The 14457-nt window shown below is 43.3% G+C and overlaps 2 protein-coding genes across 2 annotated transcripts; one reads left to right on the top strand and one right to left on the bottom strand.

Moving 5' to 3' along the window:
• Positions 1–374: 374 nt before the first annotated feature.
• LOC119651188 (major heat shock 70 kDa protein Ab-like) lies at positions 375–2696 on the bottom strand. Its single transcript, XM_038054625.1, has one exon. The coding sequence runs from the start codon at positions 2531–2533 to the stop codon at positions 620–622; it is 1914 nt and encodes a 637-aa protein (XP_037910553.1). The 5' UTR covers positions 2534–2696; the 3' UTR covers positions 375–619.
• A 7239-nt stretch (positions 2697–9935) lies between these two features.
• LOC119651189 (major heat shock 70 kDa protein Ab-like) lies at positions 9936–12259 on the top strand. Its single transcript, XM_038054627.1, has one exon. The coding sequence runs from the start codon at positions 10095–10097 to the stop codon at positions 12006–12008; it is 1914 nt and encodes a 637-aa protein (XP_037910555.1). The 5' UTR covers positions 9936–10094; the 3' UTR covers positions 12009–12259.
• Positions 12260–14457: the final 2198 nt, after the last annotated feature.

The raw sequence follows: 14457 nt of genomic DNA, 5'->3' as shown, positions 1-14457 counted from the left end.
CAAGAAAATCGCATTTAAAAAGTAGAATGCGATTTTCAATCATAAAATCTTAACTGATCATTAATCTGATATATCTAATCCTAAACCTGAAGACATGTAGAGCCTTGACTTGAATTCTTATTATTTTAGCGAAGTCATTCGGATCGATAAATACGTGCTTTATTACGGCGATCGACATAAACATGTCATGTGACATTCTACTTGTTTAAAACTATAACTTGCGAACGGCTTCGAATATCGAAAAATCACTTTATCCATATATTCTACACCATATCCAGGTACAATTGATGTGGAAGAACATCCGTTTTTCGGATCCGACATACGGGATGACCCTCTTGAGTTTTTACGGAGAAAGCGGAGTAAAACTCAACACATTTTTTTCAAATTCAACATTTATTGATTCTTTTCAAAATTAAGAATAGAATAAAACTTCTAATTTTGCACAGGAATGAAAAATATTCCTCTTAACTAGGAAATACGAGTAAAGTCGAAACTCAGTACAATTTGAAGATCCTAATCATTCACACGTCTCAATACAAATAATCAGTCTGTCAATCACTTGTTGGAAGTTAAGTTAATAATTTACTTAAACTATGGAACGATTATTTCTGTAACAGCTTTAGTCGACTTCCTCAACCGTGGGCCCTGACCGAGCACCTCCGAAACCGCCCGCTTGCTGACCACAGCTGCTACCTTGTTGGGCACCACCAGTGTGGATCTTTGTCATGATTGGACTGCATTGACTTGTCACCTCCTTCAGTCTGTGCTCATACTCTTCCTTGTCCGCCAAGCTGTTACTATCCAACCATTTGATTGTTTCATCACAGACCCTGAGGGCGGTTTCCTTATCAGACTGCGACAGTTTGTCTCCGGCTCCCTCAACTGCTTGTTTCACGCCAAACACGTAGCCCTCCAATTGATTTCTTGATGCAACTCGTTGCCTCTGCTTCTCATCTTCTTCCGCGTACCTTTCCGCCTCTGCCAACATTCTGTCGATTTCAGCCTGAGACAACCTGCCCTTATCGTTCTTGATGGTGATGTTCTTCGCATTCCCAGTACTCGTGTCTTTAGCTGAGACGTTCAAGATACCATTTGCATCTAGATCGAATGTTACCTCGATTTTCGGTACCCCTCGAGGTGCTGGAGGAATACCCGACAGATCGAATGTGCCCAACAGGTTGTTATCTCTCGTCATAGCACGTTCTCCTTCGAATACTTGGATCGTCACTGCGGGTTGGTTGTCCGAATATGTCGAGAATGTCTGTGTCTGTTTGCACGGGATCCTCGAGTTGCGTTCAACTATCTTCGTCATCACACCTCCAGCTGTTTCGATACCAAGTGACAGAGGAGCCACATCCACAAGCAAAACGTCTTGGATCTTTGAACTCTTGTCGCCACTAAGGATCGCAGCTTGCACCGCTGCACCGTAGGCAACAGCCTCATCTGGGTTGATGGACAAGTTCAGACTCTTGCCGTTGAAGAAGTTCTGTAACATGTTTTGAACCTTCGGGATACGAGTCGATCCTCCAACAATCACGATATCGTGAATCTGTGACTTGTCCATTTTAGCATCGTTCAGGGCTTTCTCCACGGGGAGTAGTGTGGAACGGAACAAATCTGCGCAAAGCTCCTCGAATCGAGCCCTGGATATTTTCGTGTAGAAATCGATTCCTTCGTACAGGGCGTCGATTTCAATTGAGGCTTCCGTACTCGATGATAGTGTGCGTTTAGCCCTTTCAGCTGCCGTTCTTAACCGACGAAGGGCTCGAGGATTTGATGTAAGGTCCTTCTTGTACTTGCGCTTGAATTCGTCCGACAGATGGGACACCAGACGATTGTCGAAGTCCTCGCCTCCCAAATGTGTGTCACCTGCGGTAGCCCGCACCTCGAACAGTGAACCCTCGTCTATTGTTAGGATGGAAACGTCGAATGTTCCGCCACCCAAGTCGAAAATTAGTACGTTTCGTTCACCAGAGAGATTCTTGTCCAGCCCGTAGGCGAGGGCCGCAGCCGTTGGTTCGTTAATTATCCTCAGAACATTCAGACCAGCGATTGCCCCAGCGTCTTTTGTGGCTTGACGCTGTGAGTCGTTGAAATAAGCTGGAACTGTGATTACTGCGTCCGTCACCGATTCACCCAGGTACGCTTCCGCTGTTTCCTTCATCTTCGTCAGCACCATTGAACTGATTTCTTCAGGTGCGAATCGTTTCTGCTCCCCTTTGAACTCTACGCAGATCTTTGGTTTGCCACTGTCGCTTTTCACCGTGAACGGCCAATGCTTCAGATCCGCCTGGATTTTCTGGTCATCGTACTTGCGTCCAATCAACCGTTTCGCATCAAACACTGTGTTCTTTGGATTCATCGCAACCTGGTTCTTGGCCGCATCTCCGATCAACCGTTCCGAGTCCGTGAACGCCACATAGCTGGGAGTTGTCCTGTTTCCTTGGTCGTTTGCAATGATCTCCACCTTCCCGTGCTGGAACACGCCAACGCACGAATACGTCGTTCCCAAGTCAATTCCAACTGCAGGCATTTTTCTCTGATTTCACTCTTTTCACTTTCTCACCAAATACTCCAATACCGCGAATATTCTAACTTGTATAGATTGTAGATACTTTGATTTTCTTTTTTCACTTCTTGTGGAAACAATCCACTCGCCTTCAAAATCTCTCGATTTATTTCGTATGTTCAACAGTATGAAACTGAACTCATGTTAATCCGCTGCTAGTATTTATACTTCTGTGAACGGGTCGGGAACATTCTGTAAGAAAATGGTAGAAGCATCGGGAAACTTCGAATGGCAAATTAACAGTCTATTAACAGAATGGGAACAGTTCAGATTGAATGGGTTTCGGTAAGCGTCAGTGGGTCAGAAGGGTCTGGAATGTTCTGGAAATAATGTAAGTTGAACGGTCTTGGGTTTCGATTGAATGACCTTTGCCTATTAAAGTCGGAATGTAAACAAAGGAGGGTGTCCAGATATGTAGGTATGTATGACAATCGGAGAAAATTGATATTTACAGGGGGTATCTAAGTATACATGAATAAAATTTTGGAACTCTTTATTTTTAACTCCATTGCACATGGTGCGGAGTAGTGATTTTTAGATTGCTGGAAGGCGTCAGTTTTTCTTGGTAGTTGTGTATGAGTCATTTGATATTATTACAGGGAAGGCAGGAGCGGGATGGGAAAGTTTCTTCTTCTAGAAAATTCACTGGTAGTGTTTATACTTCAGTGTGTTAACAGAATGTAAACAGTTCAGTTTGAATGGGTTTCGGGATTCGTCAGCGGGTGAAAAAAGTCTGGAATGCTCTGGAAATAATGTAAGTTGAACAGCCTTGGGTTGAATGATCTTTGTTGTGTGTTGCACCGTAGTGTGTATAAATTTATATTTACATTAGGTGGGTATCTAAACATTATCTTTCTCCATCTCTAGAACGGGTATACATATAGTGTTTTTATATTCATTATTGTACAATTGTTATGGATGTGCTTTTTTGTTAAATTTATATTATTCAGAATCCGTTTGTAGATAATTATATCAGCCATAACTTTTCTGAGAAAGTTTTTTTTAGGAATTTAGTGTAGTAAGATACAGTTAGATAACGGAAGACTAATCCAAGTTCGACAAACTGTTTCTGTCACATTTTGTTCGACCCTTCCTTTTAGATGAATGCTTTTCATGATTTATCATTTTTGATGCAGTAGCGATACTTACATTCTAAAGTAAAGTAGTGCCTACATTATCAGAAAATATTTCCGTACATGAAAAAAAATAGGCTACGCCTTCTTGTCTTGGGAACTGTTATCAGGCAGAATTCCTGTCCCGGATGACGATCTCAATAGTGCAGTATTAGGCAGCAACGGGAACTTCCGATGCAAAGAAAAAGGAAGAAGGAGCCCTCCTATAGGTGACATTCTAATCGTGATTTGTGATGAGATTTTAAAGGTGATAACCTTTTATTCGAATATGTGATGGAGAAACATGGTCTTCGGAACCAAAACAACAGTAGTGAGATCGATCACATGACGATCATCAATAGGTTCAGAAGTTGCCTTCTGGATACGGGAAATAAAAGAGGCGCTGATATTGGCCTCAATCGAGATCATCACTTGATGGCTGCTTGACTTTGCTTGCCACTCGCGTCCAAATCATCTCCCAAAAGTGGTGGGCTTTGACCCCCGAACAATCTGAAAAAGGATACTTGTTTTGAATGCAACAATTGGAGGGATATTTGCGTATTCCCTGCTGTCGAAAACAACTCCATATGCAGTGAAAGGTTGGTAGTTTAAGGAACCGTGCCCTCTAAAAGCCCTACTAGGATTTTCGTGGTTTTCTTAAGGGACAATAAAAGTCGAATGGTTTGACGCCGCCATTCTTGATGCAAGCATCCTTCTGCGCCTGATCTGCCTTTCAACCCAAAAGACTCCTGGCCTCCGACCATTCTTCCATCTTGGTGATAACAATGGCGTATGGCTTTTCAGAGGCCAATTTACAAAGTATATGATCAGCAGGCATCATAGTTAGCTCGTGTTTGCTAAGAAATTTGCAGATGGACGCATGACTGTATGATTGGTCGCCTTCTCACACCGGTATTAGGCTTGTATCGTTAGTAATTAAATGTGATCGCTAGCTACTTTCCGTTTCACATCCAAATGAATGCGAGGTAGATTTAGCATTGCTTCGAGTGTCGCGGCTTACGTGCCTTTAAATCTATGCTATCCGCTTCCTATCAAAGTTCAATCTCGGCCACCAGATGATGCATGTGTACACCAAAATGAATATTATTATGGATGTATATATCCAATGAATCAATTGTGTTGAAAGTGTCCAGGTCTAACACAAGAATCCTAGAAGGACCGACTAGAGGAAGATTGGTCAGGTTACATAGTAAAACAAAAAGACAATATCACCGCGGTAGAACGAAGATCTACATATTTTGACTCAAGAGAGTATTGCGAGCAAATAAAGGCTGCTTGAAAATGCAGTTAGGACCGCTAAGACAGGCTTCTAAACGGCCACCATCAAAATACCAAGAGTATCTGCAAGTTGACAAGAGTCAGTAAGATACTAGCTAAAGAACATAGAAATCCGTCGACTCTTAAAAAATCAGAGGATTTCCACAAACAAAATCTTCTGGGCAGCTAATAGTTCTCCGCAAGCGGATAAAAGGAACCCTATTTAGGGATTATATACTCAGACGCCAGAAAGCGTTGCATCGGCAATTACAAAAGAAAAAGTCAATTGAGTTATAGTATGAACAACTTCCCAGTGAATGAGCTGATACATGACGACTAAATGATTTCGGGAATGTTTTCCACCATTATCACTGTGTGTCACTGAAGAGTGCCTTCGCGGGCAAAGACAGCCAATTTCTTCCAATATAAACTGCTTTGGTGTGATCCTGGATACGAAACTAAACATAGAACTGGTGGTTAAGGAAGCCGATGTGGTTTTATACCCTTGTGTAAAGAGGTTCGGTAAAAAATGGGAACACCACCCAGCTCTATCGATGTACATAACCAAAGTCCGTCCGATTCTCACTTAAGGTTGGCAGGAACCATAGAAGAATCAATCCAAAGACCTTATTCCGCGGACACTACTGAAACTATGCGATTTCGACAAACAAACGTTTCTAACGTATTATTACATAAAACAGCGTGAGGAACACACTGGCCGGCCGCGCATTAAATGGTAGCGATTTGATGAGAAGAAAGAAGAAACGGTTTCACTCATACGATTGCCGACCATTACGAATGTGGAAGAATCATGGAACCAAATGAAAGACACGGTCCACAAAGCGGCCTCTGCAACCCTCGGGGTCACCAAGCCGGGTAAGCGGTACATCAACCGAGATACTTGGCTTTGGAGTGATGATGTTGAAATGAAGGTCCGTGAAAAGAAACGACTCTACCACAAATTTCTCGACGATAAAACGCCTGCTGATTGGCAAATTTACAAGAATGCCAACCGTGAAGCAAAGAAAGCGGTCGCTGTCACCCGAGCGAACCATTTCAAAAATCTTTATGATAAACTGGGCACCCGGGATGGCGAGAGAGATCTATATCGACTTGCTAAAAGCCGTAATGAACGCGCACAGGATTTTGAACAGTTCTGTTGCGTTAATGACAAGAACGGTACTTTGCTTACCAACCGTCGAGCCGCAACGGATAGATGGCGAGAATACTTCGAGCAGATTTCAACTGAAGAATTTGCTCATCCTCCACTTCCACAATCATTGCCGACATTTGGAGCAGTTTCACCAGTCAGCGCAACTTTCCGTCCCTACGTAGTCGAGGAGGGCGATCAGACCCGAGTCTGCAAGGGACTCATCTGAAGTGGCTCTGCCACGAAGCCTCACCAGAGATTATCTGGTACCATTTGAACCGGGATGGCCCTCTGAGGGCATATGCTCAGGAGAATTCCTGGAGGATGTGTTATCGGCGCGGTTATTTCCGGTTGGCCCCCTAGTCGGAGTTTCATGGTGGTTGTGGTTATGCCTACATCACGGGCAGGGCTCCTCGAAGCTCGAGCATGGAGTTGCGCTGTACAACTCGGGTGCCGTACTACTTAGTTGCGGCAGAGGTGTTAGATAGGCCTCGATTCCACTGGTATGAATGCTGAGCCTGCACACAGTATAAACCAGGACCGCTGTGCTTGCATGGCGGGGCTTTGATTGTGGTCCCAAAATCAATCCGTGTCTGAAGAGGACCTGCGATTATGCCTTCACGGCAGGTACTCACATTAAACCCCCAGGACTTTCAGTCAGCGCAACTGAAATCGAGGAAGCAATAAAACAAATGAAATCGGGGAAAGCAACAGGACCTGACGACATCGCATCTGAGCCAACACTGTGGCTTAGTGAATTCTTTAACCGGGTTATTCAGGAAGGAAGAACATCATCTGACCGCCAAGAAAGTACCACTGTTCCAATATGGAAAAAGAAAGGTAGTCCAGCAGAATGTTCAAATTACCGTCCGATCCGGTTACTTTCCCATACCATGAAGATTTTTGAACGCATTCTTGACAACCGTATTCGCGAAATCGTTGAAATAACCGTGAATCAAGCCGGATTTGTCAAGAACTGCGGAACTACTGACGCAATACACGCTGCACGGTTACTCATGGAGAAACACCGTGAGAAGCATCGCCCTCTTTACATTGCATTTCTGAATCTAGAGAAAGCGTTTGACCGTGTACCACACGAACTCATCTGGTATACTTTACGGCAACACTTCGTGCCAGAAGAACTCGTGCGTTGGGTTCAATTACTCTACCACCCGATCCGAAAAGTAAAGTTCGAAGCATGGCGGGTGTATCAAAACCGCTTCGTGTCTCTGTTGGTGTGTATCAAGGAAGCGCTCTCTCATCACTCTTTTTTGTTCTTGTTATGGACACTGTCACACGGGATATCCAACGTCCAGTGCCCTACACACTGCTTTATGCAGATGATGTTTTCCTAGCATCTGATAGCAAAAATGATCTAAAGCAACTTGTTCAAAAGTGGAATGATCGCCTCATGCAACACGGTCTCAGATTGAATTTAAACAAAACTGAATTTTTGACGACCGATCCCCATGAAATTGGCACAATCACTGTCTGGGTGATCTGCCCAGAACTGAATGATTTAAATACTTCGGGTCAACGCTATCAGCCAATGGAGAACTGCGTTATGAAATTGCTTCACGCATTAACGCAACCTGGATGAAGTGGCGTTCCACAACTGGTGTTCTTTGTGAACGACGTATCAACGGACGTCTCAAATCTAAAATTTACCGCAATGTCGTCCGTCCAGTCGCTCTCTATGGTTCTGAGTGTTGGCGACTATAAAAGACAATGAACGGCGTCTTGCGGTAACGGAGACGAAGATGCTACGTTGGACTAGTGGCGTCACACGTTTAGATCACATCCGAAATGAGGATATCCGCCATCGTTATGGGGTTGCACCGATCGTGGAAAAGTTGCGAGAGAGGCGTCTTCGATGGTATGTTCACGCAATTCGTGCCAACGAGAATTCACTTGCCAAGATTTGTCTGAACATCGAAGTCGATGGTAAACGACCAAAAGGCAGACCTAAACAACGGTGGTTTGATACGTTGGATGGGAATTTAAAACCCGGGAGATTGCATCCAGATCAAGCATTTGATAGAGCCAAATTTCGAAACCGACCACGACGAGCCGACCCCGCTTGTAAACGGGACAAAAGCTGAAGAAAAAGAAGATCGATTACTCGAGACGGACATATGTATTTATTTATATGTATATGTCAGTATATACCAACAGTATTCAATATACGCACTGTATATGTGCAAATGCATTCTTCGGTGCACTAAATAAATTGGAAATATTTGAACGATCAATTTATATGCGTACATGTATACGAATAGTATTTGGTAATAGGCAACGTTTGTTTGTTTAGGGTGAGCAGTTTAAAAACAATATGAAGGGTTTGGGTTTTCAGCCATATACGAATAGAGAAATATGTTTGAAAAGTGTATCACATAAGATGAACACAAAACCCTTATACCCGAAGCACTAGCTTTCGATATTCCGACTTTTGTTTTACTAATTTTGCAAAAAAAGGCATCCTTAAGAATATAATTTCATTTCAAATGTTGGTTCATATGGTAATTTTTCAATGAATTATATTATAATTATAGTTCCAAATTTCATAATGATCGATTTATTGCTTTTTCAGTTAGGATTCCCGCAAATGTGAAAAATGTGGCTTTGAGAAAAATGCGTTTGAAAACAATTGTTCGAAAAACCCCCTTTTGGATAAGAAGACATTTATCACTCTTATTTACGACCAAAATACAGTTACAACAAATTCAAAAGCACTCGTACAAGGGGCAGACGCCAAATATTTATAAATATAATATTAGACAACGCTACCAGTTTTCCGAAGAGTATAAAGCGACTACTTAATCGCTCGCTTCTACCCCCATAAAATGTAAAGGACCACGAATTTTACTTTGAAATTTCTCCATCTATACAATAAGAAAAGTCGATTCTGAAACCCCTCTAACTACTTGATGAGTTGATAGTGGATTGATTTCTTACTAGAATAGACAAAAAAGTATTAGAAGAACGTGCTCGAAAATACAGCTGCAATTCTGAAATGTTCGGCATCAAGAAATTTACGTTTATTGGTTTTTAGCAAAGAATATGTAAAAGCATAATTACCAATTTGGAATTTTCGTCCCGGGTGTTGCACGTAAAAGTGATATCCCTTAAAAATTGAATTTTGAAAACTTAGTAGAAGGTATTGCATAAGATAAATAGCGAAAAAAACCGTTAAGATAAAGTTTACTGCAATTTTCAAGACATTATACATGTATTAGTCTAACCAGCGTCAATAACCACAGCATAAATGTTATAGTCAATAAAGTCACCAAATACATTCTATTGTTCTCATTCTCATTTAAATCTCCATTTTCAAGACGCCCATTAAAGTTTCCCATATCGAATGGCACACATAACTTCCATCAAAAACTGATGCAACGGAACAGTCTAAAAATCACTACTATCCAAAACACAATGGTCACCGAAGTTAAAAATAAACCAGTTCGAGAAGTTTATTCATGTATACTTAGATACCCCCTGTAAATATGAATTTTCTCCGATTGTCATACATACCTACATATCTGGACCCTCTCCTTTGTTTACATTCCGACTTTAATAGGCAAAGGTCATTCAATCGAAACCCAACACCGTTCAACTTACATTACTTCCAGAGCATTCCAGACTCTTCTGACCTCCTGACACTTACCGAAACCCATTCAATCTGAACTGTTCCCATTCTGTTAATACACCGTTAATTTGCCATTCGAAGTTTCCCGATGCTTCTACAATTTTCTTACAGAATGTTCCCGACCCGTTCACAGAAGTATAAATACTAGCAGCGGATTAACATGAGTTCAGTTTCATACTGTTGAACATACGAAATAAATCGAGAGATTTTGAAGGCGAGTGGATTGTTTCCACAAGAAGTGAAAGAAGAAAATCAAAGTATCTACAATCTATACAAGTTAGAATATTCGTGGTATTGAAGTATTTGGTGAGAAAGTGAAAAGAGTGAAATCAGAGAAAAATGCCTGCAGTTGGAATTGACTTGGGAACGACGTATTCGTGCGTTGGCGTGTTCCAGCACGGGAAGGTGGAGATCATTGCAAACGACCAAGGAAACAGGACAACTCCCAGCTATGTGGCGTTCACGGACTCGGAACGGTTGATCGGAGATGCGGCCAAGAACCAGGTTGCGATGAATCCAAAGAACACAGTGTTTGATGCGAAACGGTTGATTGGACGCAAGTACGATGACCAGAAAATCCAGGCGGATCTGAAGCATTGGCCGTTCACGGTGAAAAGCGACAGTGGCAAACCAAAGATCTGCGTAGAGTTCAAAGGGGAGCAGAAACGATTCGCACCTGAAGAAATCAGTTCAATGGTGCTGACGAAGATGAAGGAAACAGCGGAAGCGTACCTGGGTGAATCGGTGACGGACGCAGTAATCACAGTTCCAGCTTATTTCAACGACTCACAGCGTCAAGCCACAAAAGACGCTGGAGCAATCGCTGGTCTGAATGTTCTGAGGATAATTAACGAACCAACGGCTGCGGCTCTCGCCTACGGGCTGGACAAGAATCTCTCTGGTGAACGAAACGTACTAATTTTCGACTTGGGTGGCGGAACATTCGACGTTTCCATCCTAACAATAGACGAGGGTTCACTGTTCGAGGTGCGGGCCACCGCAGGTGACACACATTTGGGAGGCGAGGACTTCGACAATCGTCTGGTGTCCCATCTGTCGGATGAATTCAAGCGCAAGTACAAGAAGGACCTTACATCAAATCCTCGAGCCCTTCGTCGGTTAAGAACGGCAGCTGAAAGGGCTAAACGCACACTATCATCGAGTACGGAAGCCTCAATTGAAATCGACGCCCTGTACGAAGGAATCGATTTCTACACGAAAATATCCAGAGCTCGATTCGAGGAGTTTTGCGCAGATTTGTTCCGTTCCACACTGCTCCCCGTGGAGAAAGCCCTGAACGATGCTAAAATGGACAAGTCACAGATTCACGATATCGTGATGGTTGGAGGATCGACTCGTATTCCGAAGGTTCAAAACATGTTACAGAACTTCTTCAACGGCAAGAGTCTGAACTTGTCCATCAACCCAGATGAGGCTGTTGCCTACGGTGCAGCGGTGCAAGCTGCGATCCTTAGTGGCGACAAGAGTTCAAAGATCCAAGACGTTTTGCTTGTGGATGTGGCTCCTCTGTCACTTGGTATCGAAACAGCTGGAGGTGTGATGACGAAGATAGTTGAACGCAACTCGAGGATCCCGTGCAAACAGACACAGACATTCTCGACATATTCGGACAACCAACCCGCAGTGACGATCCAAGTATTCGAAGGAGAACGTGCTATGACGAGAGATAACAACCTGTTGGGCACATTCGATCTGGCGGGTATTCCTCCAGCACCTCGAGGGGTACCGAAAATCGAGGTAACATTCGATCTAGATGCAAACGGTATCTTGAACGTCTCAGCTAAAGACACGAGTACTGGAAATGCGAAGAACATCACCATCAAGAACGATAAGGGCAGGTTGTCTCAGGCTGAAATCGACAGAATGTTGGCAGAGGCGGAAAGGTACGCGGAAGAAGATGAGAAGCAGAGGCAACGAGTTGCATCAAGAAATCAATTGGAAGGCTACGTGTTTGGCGTGAAACAAGCAGTTGAGGGAGCCGGAGACAAACTGTCGCAGTCTGATAAGGAAACCGCCCTCAAGGTCTGTGATGAAACAATCAAATGGTTGGATAGTAACAGCTTGGCGGACAAGGAAGAGTATGAGCACAGACTGAAGGAGGTGACAAGTCAATGCAGTCCAATCATGACAAAGATCCACACTGGTGGTGCCCAACAAGGTAGCAGCTGTGGTCAGCAAGCGGGCGGTTTTGGGGGTGCTCGGTCAGGGCCCACGGTTGAGGAAGTCGACTAAAGCTGTTACAGAGATAATCGTTCCATAGTTTAAGTAAATTATTAACTTAACTTCCAACAAGTGATTGACAGACTGATTATTTATTTGTATTGAGATGTGTGAATGGTTAGGATTTTCAAATTGTACTGAGTTTCGACTCTACTCGTATTTCTCAGTTGAGCTAAATATTTTTTATTCCTGTATAACATTAGAAGTTGTATTCTTTTCTTAATTTTGAAAAGAATCAATAAATGTTGAATTTGGAGAAAGAATCTTTGAGTTTTCCTTTTGTAGGTGGAGTGTGTGTGTTTTGCTGCCCCGTAGAGGCTCTGCTATGTGCTACTTATGTTTGTTTTAAAGCCTCAAAAAGAGAAACGGTCTTTGACAGTGCTGGAGGCATCACCAGCATCAGCCCCGTGATAAGCCGTGGAGAGTCTGGCTTCGCTTCAGGAGGGAATTCCAAACAGTCCGGTATTTTGGGGTTAGCTAATTCTGTATCTCTAGAATATTAAAAGCTATGTTGATTTTTGGTCTACACAAGGCTCCATCTGAGCGAGAGTGTACCGCGTTTTTTTTCGGCTAAGCCAGGATATGGTATCTTCCAAAGACATCAGCAGAAACCGCTGACGTGCAAGATTTGTGGATGTAGATCCGTGCATCTTTCAACCGCTTACCCCGCGGAACTATCGTTAGATATTACTTCACGGGCCAGTTAGCAATTATGCTATTATTTCTGTATGGCTATCGCTCGCGTTTCCCTTTCCGCTATACGGAGCACATAAGTTTCGAATGACACTAATTCCTGTCATTTGTCTTCCGACTGAAGCATGTGCTCCACCCGAAGATGCGCGCTTGAAATGTTGATCTTCCACGCCGCGAAGCGACTGTATGCTCTGTCTTCTTCCTCGCCTAGGCAGGTTAGGCATGCCGGCGAGTCGTCACGCCCAAACCTGTGTAAATATTTGCGGTACCCACTATGATAGGTTCCGTGCCTCACATACGGATGATCGGAATCAGCTTATGTGTCCATCGGCCTTTCGTTGAGCTATCCCATCGGGTCTGCCATCTGCTCATTGATGATGCCCTTCCCTCGTTCTTGATCAATTGCACAGCATCTTGGGTTGTTCCCCTGATGTAGATTTGTGACATATCTTGAATCGCCTCCTCTGATATCGTTCGGAAGTCAAAAATTACCCTCAGAGCACACAATCTGTCCGACCGCAAGAAGCTTCTCCTTCACCAAGTCAAACACATATTTACCGAAGAGGCTAGCCCTCGATTTTAAACCTGTCAGTTTGAGATCCAGCGTTGCTCAGTCCTCTTTGATTTCAAACATTACAGCCTGATGATCACTGAGGGTGAATTCTTCGCTAACCCACCAACTCATCTTAGGCAGAATGGAAAAGCTGACGAAAGTTATGTTAATGATCGAATCCATACCGGCTTTGCAATATTCGTTTGCCCACCCCCGTAATTTTGTAATTTGGAAGGTTCAAACGCTTCCAGTAGCATGAGGTTACCCCACTCTATTGCCCACGCGGTCACCGCCTATAATTAGTGTACCTCCATTGTTTGTGTCTGTCGCCATATAGTCTTCCATTGCCTGGGATTCTTCTATTGTTCAACTATGTCTTGTCTAGTAGCTGTAAAAGTAGATGCCGACGAAACCCTTTAATCGCTCTTCGATTTTAAGGAACGCTTGCTCCCCGAATGCCCACATAGCGATCTGTTTGCTATTATCATGAATCCACGCATTATTACCTGATATTATGCATGATACGCTGATTAGAACTACATCCGCCACCTCGCAGTGATTGAGGTTTATCTGAATTACCTTCATGTTGATTTCATAGTATCCAAGGCCCTCCTGAACACCGGACATTTATTACTGCCAGCTATGTGGCTGGCGTCTTTTGTCTAGTCTTTTCTACAGAAGACACGGAAGATGGTGTTTTATCATAGTCCTTCGCTATATGGTCTCCAGCTTGGAACGATTTTCCTCATTTTTACTATGTTTGGCAGCGTGTTTAAATTCCAGACATTTGCAGCACTTTGTAATACTTGCCTGTTTGCAGATGCGGCAGACAGTCTAGTCTATTTTTATTTTCCCTGCTTCCATAACTTCTCCGCGCTTTCTGCAGGAAGAAGTGCAGTAGTTTGTGTGCTGCCGTACGTAAACTTACTGCTTCCCCGGTTTCGAACTGAAAGCGGATCGCCGCGACTATGGCCCTCTTAGTAGTAATTTCGTCGATGTCTTTACTTTTGCTGGTAATACGATGGGTTAGGCTTCTAAGCTCTGTTCTCCGATGGTCTTTCTGAACTCAATTGATTTTATTTCTGTTTCGCTAAGTTTAAACAATAGATCTCCGATTTGAGTCCTTCTAATTTTGGACACCATTTTGCTCATACCTTCCAATTTGGGGTAGGTTTCGACGCTGCTCATTATTCAACTCAAAACTATTCACAATGT

Source organism: Hermetia illucens, chromosome 3 (genome assembly GCF_905115235.1).
Source record: "Hermetia illucens chromosome 3, iHerIll2.2.curated.20191125, whole genome shotgun sequence".
NCBI classification, from domain to species: Eukaryota; Metazoa; Arthropoda; class Insecta; order Diptera; family Stratiomyidae; genus Hermetia; species Hermetia illucens.
The sequence above is the reverse complement of the archived record's forward strand: the minus strand, read 5'-3'. Positions and strand labels throughout refer to the sequence as shown.